At 43.5% G+C, this 9,072-nt stretch overlaps 1 protein-coding gene across 1 annotated transcript; it reads left to right on the top strand.

The window, feature by feature from the left end:
- Window positions 1-7,426: 7,426 nt before the first annotated feature.
- Window positions 7,427-8,027, top strand: LOC101129001 (large ribosomal subunit protein eL30-like). Its single transcript, XM_019038094.2, has 2 exons — window positions 7,427-7,503; window positions 7,814-8,027. The coding sequence occupies exons 1-2, from the start codon at window positions 7,427-7,429 to the stop codon at window positions 8,025-8,027; spliced, it is 291 nt and encodes a 96-aa protein (XP_018893639.1).
- The last annotated feature ends 1,045 nt before the right edge of the window (window positions 8,028-9,072 follow it).

Genomic DNA, 9,072 nt, shown 5'->3' with positions numbered 1-9,072 from the left:
AGTTGAACTAGGTTGGAAGCACTAAATGATAGAATAAATGTACATATGTTTTGGCCAGGTGCGGTGGCTCAGGCCTGTAATCCCAGCACTTTGGAAGTCTGAGGTGGGGTGGATCACCTGAGGTCAGGAGATCAAGACCAGCCTGGCCAACATAGTGAAACCCCGTCTCTACTAAAATTACAAAAATTAGCTAGGCATGGTGGTGCGTGCCTGTAATCCCAACTACTCAGGAGGCTGAGGCAGGAGAGTTGCTTGAACTGGGACCTGGGAGGCCGAGATTGCAGTGAGCGAAGATCTCACCACTGCACTCCAGCCTGGGCTACAGAGCAAGACCCCTTCTCAAAAAAAAAAAAAAAGAATAAAAGTCATATGTTTTGCAAGGCAAGAATAGCCTGAAAATAATATTAGATGGTACCGTGTGGTTATTTTTTTTTATGTAACTTCTCATTATATGAATGTATTGGTTCAGTATTTATTTAGCAATCACTGTGTTGTAGATCTATTAGGTGCCTGTCCTCAAGAAATCTGTACTCTAGTGAAGAAGACAGAAAAGTGAACAAGAAATTTTTGTAACTAATAAGAAATTAGAATAGGGTTGTTAATACTTATTTTTATAACTGGAACCATTTAATTTACTTAAAATATAAGGTGGCCTTTAGAAATATCACCTAGGGCCAGGTGCAGTGGCTCACGCCTGTAATCCCAGCACTTTGGGAGGCCGAGGCGGGCAGACCATGAGGTCAGGAGATCGAGACCATCCTGGGTAACATGGTGAAACCCCGCCTCTACTAAAAATACAAAAAAAAAAAAAAATTAGCTAGTCGTGGTGGCACGCGCCTGTAGTCGTAGCTACTCGGGAGGCTGAAGCAGGAGAATCACTTGAACCCGGGAGGCAGAGGTTGCAGTGAGCCAAGATCACGCCACTGCACTCCAGCCTGGGCAACAGAGTGAGACTCCATCTCGAAAAAAAAAAAGAAAAAAAAAAAGAAATATCACCTAATCCAGACCTAGAGAATTAGAAAAGCCTTCCTAGAAGAGGTCATCTCTATCATGATAAATGATTTAATTAATTTCTTGCCTAAAAGTTGGACCTTATTGGGACAGCAATGAGGAATCATTTAAAAGGTTTTAAGTCAGGATATAACACAATTAAATTTGCATTGTTTAATCGCTAAATGTTGTAACGTCATTAGCACACTCCTTAGCATATACTCAATAAATTATAGATGCTCAATTATAATTTATTTATTATAATTTTCATAGTACATCAGTGCTCAATTATAAGTAGATGCTCAGAAAATTAGAAATATTGATATTAAATGTTACACTCCACAATAATAAGAGAAATTGGATTGGAATACTAGAGCCCATTATGTTTCTCTTTTTATGTCTTCTGTAAGCATATAAAAAAGAATCATTTTTATAATAGTCTATTTTTTTTTTTTTTTGAGACAGAGTCTTGTTCTGTTGCTCAGGCTACAGTGCAGTGGCGTGATCTCAGCTCACTGCAACCACCACATCCCGGGTTCAAGCAATTCTCCTGCCTCAGCCTCCTGAGTAGCTGAAATTATAGGCGCCCACCACCGCGCCTGGCTAATTTTTGTGTTTTTAGTAGAGACAGGATTTCACCATCTTGGCCAGGCTGGTCTCAAACTCCTGACCTCATGATCCACCCGCCTCAGCCTCCCAAAGTGCTGGGATTAAAGGCGTGAGCCACCACATCTGGCCTTCTTTTTTTTTTTTTTTTTTTTTTTAAGACAGTCTTGCCCTGTTGCCCAGGCTGGAGTGCAGTAGCACAATCTCAGCTCACTGCAACCTCTGCCTCCCAGGTTCAGCGATTTTCCTGCCTCAGCTTCCTGAGTAGCTGGGACTACAGGCACACTCTACCATGTCCGGCTAATTTTTTGTATTTTCAGTAGAGATGGGGTTTTGCTATATTGGCCAGGCTGGTCTCGAACTCCTGGCCTCAGGTAATCTGCCCACGTCAGCCTCCCAAAGTGCTGGGATTACAGGCATGAGCCACCACGCCTGGCCTATGATAGTCTATTCTTGATTATCTATGCTAATAGCAAATGGAAAAATAATTCAGCATAACCACAGATTTATCAGTTTTCTTAGATATGCTCATATTCTAGACTTGCCTCCTGAAGACTCCAACTAGACAATTTTATTAGATTCGAATCTCCTCAAATATCCTCAACCACAGTTACAGTCTCTTCAGCCATGCAACCCGCTGGTTGACCTAATCAACTATTCATTGATTTGTTCAATGAATACAATATTTATAATGTCTCACAAACTATTCTAGGCACTGGGGATGCCCAAAGGAAATGGCACTGCTTCTCATGGGGAAAGAGTTGTAAATACAGATAAACATTATGAGATCATTAATATTTTGGTGGTATGTCTTAAGCATAAAAAAATTCTAAAATGAGAGAACCTAAATCTTCCTCATACTATATGGGAAAACTTCACAGAGGAAGTGATACTTGACCTGACTTATGATGTAGAACTTTGTACCTAGGCTGTCAGACTAGGTACAAAAGAAAGTATTCAAGTTAGAAAATAACAGAAAATACAAAAACAATGAAGAATGAAAAAAGCTGAACTTAAGACTTCTAGGTAGGACCACATTTAAAATATTTATCAATCCCTGTATCACTGACCAATCAGAATGGAAGCAGGTTTGAAGACTTCCCTTCCCCCACCCTATTTTGTCAGGTGTTAATTCTTTAGTTGTAGGATCTTGAAGAGGTCCAGAGGCTCTTCAGCTGGGGACTGAGCCTGACTCGGTGGTATGAAGGGTGTGGTAGGAGGGGGCAGCTACTTACCAGTTAGTACAAAAGGATTTTCATATTTTATCTACCCTTATGTTTTTATTGGTATATTTAGGCTAAAATGATACAGGCTAAATATAATTTTCCTAGGAAAAAGTGCTAGAGTAAAGTAGGATCATAGAACCTGTCTCACAAAAAAAGAAAAAAAAAAAACCTGAACTAAAATAATAGATATAAACCAATACATTTCAGTTGTAGCAACTGAACAAAGAAAACAGAACTTTTTAAAAACAGCATAGGCCGGGCGCGGTGGCTCACACCTGTAATCCCAGCACTTTGGGAGGCCGAGGTAGGTGAACCACCTGAGGTCAGGAGTTCGAGACCAGCCTGACCAACATGTTGAAACCCCATCTCTACTAAAAATATAAAATTAGTCCCATGCCTGTAATCCCAGCTACTTGGGAGGCTGAGGCAGGAGATTTGCTTGAACCCAGGAGGCAGAGGTTGCAGTGAGCTGTGATCATGCCATTGCACTCCAGTCTGGGCAACAAGGGCAAAACTCCATATCAAAGAAAAAAAAAGAAAAACAGCATAAACTCCAAAAAGCCATTGAAATGGAAAACTGAAGTTTCTGAGTACAAAATAATAAAACAGGAAGCTTAATCTAGTGCTTTCAGGTTCTGAAGGCTTACTACCTGAATTGAAACCTTGGCTCTACTTCTTACTTGTTTAGTGTTCTGAAATTCTCTACGCAAATGTTTCCCAGTCTATAAAATGGGGATGATAAAAATAGCCCTCCCGAGCAAGCACAGCTCATGCCTGTAATCCCAGCACTTTGGGAGGCCGAGGCAGGTGAATCACTTGAGCCTAGAAGTTCCAGACCAGCCTGGACAACATGGCAAAACCAGTCTCTACAAAAAATACAAAAATTAGGCTGGGTGCAGTGGCTCATGCCTGTGATCCCAGAACTTTGGGAGGCCAAGGTGGGCGGATCACTTGAGGTCAGGCGTTCAAGACCAGCCTGGCCAACATGGTGAAACACCGTCTCTACTAAAAATACAAAAGTTAGCCAGGTGTGGTGGTGCATGCCTGTTATCCCAGCTACTCGGGAGGCTGAGGCAGGAGAATCGCTTGAACCTAGGAGGCAGAGGTTTCAGTGAGCCAAGATGGCGCCACTGCACTCAAGTCTGAGCAACAGAGTGAGACTCAGTATCAAAAATTAATTAATTAATATAAAAATTAGCCCAGTGTGGTGGTGCATGCCTGTGGTCTCAGCTACTTGAGAGGCTGAGGTGGGAGGATCGCTTGAGTCTGGGAGGTGGAGGTTGCAGTGAGGGGAGACTGGGCCACTGCACTCCAACCTGGGTAATAGAGTGAGATAGTCTCCAAAATAAAAATAAAAAAAGTATGGCTAGGTGCAGTGGCTCACGCCTGTAATCCCAGCACTGTGGGAGGCTGAGGCCGGCAAATCATAAGGTCAGGAGTTCAAGACCAGCCTGGCCAACATGGTGAAACCCCGTCTCTACAAAAAATACAAAAAAATAGCTGGGTGTAGTGGCAGGCACCTGTAATCCCAGCTACTCGGGAGGCTGAGGCAGGAGAATCACTTGAACCTGGGAGGTGGAGGTTGCAGTGAGCCGAGATCGCACCACTGCACTCCAGCCCGGGTAACAAAGTGAGAGACTTCATCTCAAAAAAAAAAAAAAAAAATTGTATATATCCCTGATCTCTTAAGGTTATTATGAAGACTAAATTCTGGTAAAATACTTGGAGTAATACTGGATATATAGTGATGGCCCAATAAATATTATCTAAGAGTAGTAGTAATAGTAGTACTTGTAGTAGTAGTACTAATACATAGTTCAGCTTGAACAGTTTCTATCAGTACTCCCCATCCTCCCATTAAGAGAGAAGATGAATCAACAACAACCTGATCATTTTTATTATTGTCCTCAAACTTGCAGAGAAGTTGAATGAGGTGTTAAATAGGCAAATTTGGAAAAACTTAAGAAACAACTCTTGAGAATAGGAAAATGACCTCCATGATCCTTACCTTCTGGTGATCACGGTCTCTATACTCCTCTTCTCTTGAGTGAGGGCAGAACCTGTAACTTGCTTTTAGCCAAGAATTTTGCAGATGTAATAAAGAACCAAATAAACTGATTTGGGGTTAACCAAAAGAGATATTATCTTGGGTGGACCTGACTTAATCTGGTAAAAGCCCTTTGAAAAGAAGCTGGATCCTCCCTGAGGAGAGAACTTTTCCTTGCTTGCTTGATGAAGAAAGCAGCCATGTTGAATAAGCCCATATGGAAGGTTACCACAAGTGGCCTGTAGGTTCTTTGGGTGACCTCTAGGACCTGAGAGCAGGCTCCAGACAACCAGGAGCAAAAAAAAAAAAGCCCGGTCCCTCAGTCATATAGTCCTGAGGAAATAAAAGCTACCAACAAACTGAATGAATTTAGATTTTTCTCCAACCAAGCCCCCAGATGAAAATACAACCCAGGTAACATCTTGATTGCAGCCTCTGAGACCCTCAGCAGAAGATACACCTATGGCCCAAACTCCTGACCCACAAAAGCTGTGAGATTATAAATGTGTATTGTTTTGTTACTAAGTTTGTAGTAATGTATTACCCAGCAATAAAAAACTAATACAGGAAGTAATTAGAGAAGGGAAAGGGCATCATTACCATCTTCCAACATAGATAGGCTACCTAAATAGGTGAAATGGTTCTTATTAGAAGATATTGAACTAGGACTCACTGAAAAGTATAGAACTGGTATTGCAGTTTTAGCTAGGTAAGAGGGACCTCTGTCCTGGTCCCCACAAAAGATATTTTTAAATGAGCAGCTGTCTAAGATGGCCAGGGAGTGAGAAAGAAAGGAGTTTCCACAATGCAAAGCTCTTCGGGGCAGAGCCAGGATGCCAGGTGAGACTCTGGGCCTTCTTTTCTTTTTTTTTTTTTTTTTTTTTGAGATGGAGTCTCACTCTGTCATCCAGGTTGGAGTGCAGTGGCGCCATCTCGGCTCACTGCAAGCTCTGCCTCCTGGGTTCACACCATTCTCCTGCCTCAGCCTCCTGGGTAGCTGGCATTACAGGTGCCCGCCACCATGCCCAGCTAAGTTTTTGTATTTTTAGTAGAGATTGGGTTTCACCGTGTTAGCCAGGATGGTCTCGATCTCCTGACCTCGTGATCCACCCATCTCAGCCTCCCAAAGTGCTGGGATTACAGGCATGAGCCACCGCACCTGGCCCTTTTTTGTTTTTTTTTTAGGAAGTGGGTTTTGGCCATGTTGCCCAGGCTGGTCTCGAACTCCTGAGCTCAAGTGATCCTCTTGCCTCAGCCTCCCAAAGTGCTGGGATTATAGGTGTGAGCCACCATGCCTGAGACTCTGGACTTGTGAGTTAGTTTTGGAACAAGTTAAGACTTTGAGGCTATTGGGATGGAATGAATGTATTTTGCATGCGAGGACGTAAATTTGGGGAGCCAGGAACAGAATGTTATAGTTTGAATATGTCCCCCAAATTTCATATTCTGTGTTGGAAATTTAATCCCCAATGCAACAATGTTGACAGGTGAGACCTTCAAGAGGTGATCAGGTCATGAAATCTCTGCCCTTATAAATGAATTAATGCTGTTATCTTGGGAGTAGTTTGGCTCTTTTAATAGTAGGCTCCTGATGGCCAGACACGGTGGCTCACGCCTGTAATCCCAGCACTTTGGGAGGCCGAGGTGGGTGGATCACGAGGTCAGGAGTTCAAGAACAGCCTGGCCAAGATGGTGAAACCCTGTCTCTACTAAAAATACAAAAATTAGCCAGGTGTGGTGGTGCACACCTGTAATCCCAGCTACTCAGGAGGCTGAGGCAGAAGAATCACTTGAACCTGGGAGGCGGAGGTTGCAGTGAGCTGAGATTGCATCACTGCACTCCAACCTGGGCGACAGAGTAAGACTCCGTCTAAGAAAAAAAAAAGTTGGAGCTCTCTCTCTCTCAATATGTACATGTGCATATGATCTCTTGCCCTTCCACCTTCCACCATGGAATGATGCAGCAAGAAGGCCCTTGCCAAATGTGGGCCCCTCAACCTTAGACTTCCCGGCCTCCAGATCTGTAAGAAATAAATCTGTTCTTTATAAATTACTGCCTCCCAGGTATCCTGTTATAGCAGCACAAAATGGACTGAGGCACAGGGATTTCAATTGACTTGTATGGTTGAAGATTTGAGGGAATTACCGTTTCTCATTTTCTTGCTTTGACTAGTGATTAATTTTCCATTAAATAAAAATTGTATAATATCCCTTTCACAGGTTTTGTGTGGTTAATGCTTGAGAGAAGTCTACTCACTTTTATTCTTTACAGTTTTTGTTTTTGTGTTGTTTTTGTTTTTTTGAGACAGAGTCTTGCTCTGCCACCCAGGCTGGAGTACAGTGGCGCAGTCTCAACTCACTGCAACCTCTGCCTCAAGAGTTCAAGTGACTCTTATGCCTCAGCCTCTTGAGTAGCTGTTATTACAGGTATGCACCACCATGCCTACCTAATTTTTGTGTGTGTGTGTGTGTGTGTGTTTTTTTTTAGGTATGAGACACCACACCTAGTCCTGAAGCTGCTCTTGGTTGGGGGTCATCCCACACCTAAGAAAGAAAGATGGTGGCTCTAAAGAAGATGAAAAAGTCATTGGTGTCAATCAACTCTAGGCTCCAACTCATTATGAAAAGCAGAAAGTAGGCTGGGCACCGTGGCTCACGCCTGTAATCCCAGCACTTTGGGAGGCCGAGGCAGGTGGATCAGGAGGTCAAGAGATCGAAACCATCCTGGCCAATGTGATGAAACACCATCTCTACTAAAAATACAAAAATAAGCTGGGCGGGGTGGTGCGCAACTGTAGTCCCAGCTACTTGGGAGGCTGAGGCAGGAGAATGGCTTGAACCGGGGAGGTGGAGATTGTAGTGAGTCGAGATCACGCCACTGCACTTCAGCCTGGCAACAGAGTGAGACTCCAGGTCAAAAAACAAACAAACAAACAAACAAAAGTGTAAAGTATGTGCTGGGGTACAAGCAAACTCCAAAGGTGATCAGAGAAGGCAAAGTGAAATTGATTATGCTCACCAACAACTGCCCCACTTTGAGGAAATCCAAAATAGGGTACTGTGGCATGTTGGCCAAAAGTGGTGTTCATTACTATAGTGGCAATAATATTGAATTGGACACAGTGTGCAGAAAATACTGCAGAGTATGTGCACACTGATCCAGGTGATTCTGATATCATTAGAGGCATGCCAAACAGATTGGTGAAAAGTAAATGATGCAAAATGTTTCTTTTATGAAACTTGTGCAGTGGCTCACCCCTGTAATCCCAGCACTTTGGGAGGCCGAGGCGGGCGGATCACCGGAGGTTGGGAGTTCGAGACCAGCCTGCCCAACATGGAGAAACCCCATCTGTGCTAAAATACAAAATTTGTCGGGTGTGGTGGCGCATGCCTGTAATCCCAGCTACTCCGGAGGCTGAGGCAGGAGAATCGCTTGAACCTGGGAGGCAGAAGTTGCAGTGAGCCAAGATTGCGCCATTGCACTCCAGCCTGGGCAACAAGAGTGAAACTCCATCTCAAATTAAAGAAAGAAAGAAAGAGAGAAAGTGAGAAAAAAAAAAAAGAAAGGAGGGAAGGAAGGAAAGAAAGAAAAAGAAAAAAAGAGAGAGAGAGAGAAAGGAGGGAGGGAGGGAAGAGAAGAAAAGGAAGGAAAGGAAAGAAAAACTTGTGAGAGCAAAGTCCAGAGTTTCATCTGACTCATCTATGAGTGAGACTCAAGGCACAATTCATTCTGTGGCAAATTCCTTTCCAGCTGTGAGCCTGTGAAATTAACAAGTAACATGCTTCTAAAATACAATGGTGGGACAGGCGTAAGATAGACATTCCCCTTCAAAAAGGGAGAAATAGCCATAAAGAAAGGGGTAACAGCTCCCAGGTAAGTCCAAAATCTAACAGGGAAAACAACATTAAGTCTTAAAGCTGGAGAATAATCTTTGCCTCCATGCTCCATATCCTGGGCACACTTGAGGGCATGGGGCTGGGCCTCCAGGGATGTAGGCAGCCCTGCCCCTATGGCTTTGCTGGGCTTAGTCCAACCATCAATTCTTACAGGTTGGAGACTCCTGCCTGCAACTTTCCTAGGCTGGGAAAGATGGGAGTTGCATGCTGGTGGCTCTACAGTTCTGTGACTTTGAGGGCTGTCCCACTCCCGTGCCACAAAGTATTACTCTAGTGGGGGCTGTTACAATTAGTCTGCCCAAGATA

The sequence above is a fragment of the Gorilla gorilla genome, chromosome 10 (assembly GCF_029281585.2).
Source record: "Gorilla gorilla gorilla isolate KB3781 chromosome 10, NHGRI_mGorGor1-v2.1_pri, whole genome shotgun sequence".
In the NCBI taxonomy this organism is placed as follows: Eukaryota; Metazoa; Chordata; class Mammalia; order Primates; family Hominidae; genus Gorilla; species Gorilla gorilla.
This window is presented reverse-complemented; position numbering and strand designations above follow the sequence as displayed.

Coding starts and splice junctions, on each gene's coding strand:
- LOC101129001 (XM_019038094.2), top strand. CDS start 7,427: ATGGTGGCTCTAAAGAAGATGAAAAAGTCATTGGTGTCAATCAACTCT. Junction 7,504..7,813: donor CTCATTATGAAAAGCAGAAA/GTAGGCTGGGCA, acceptor AACAAACAAAAG/TGTAAAGTATGTGCTGGGGT.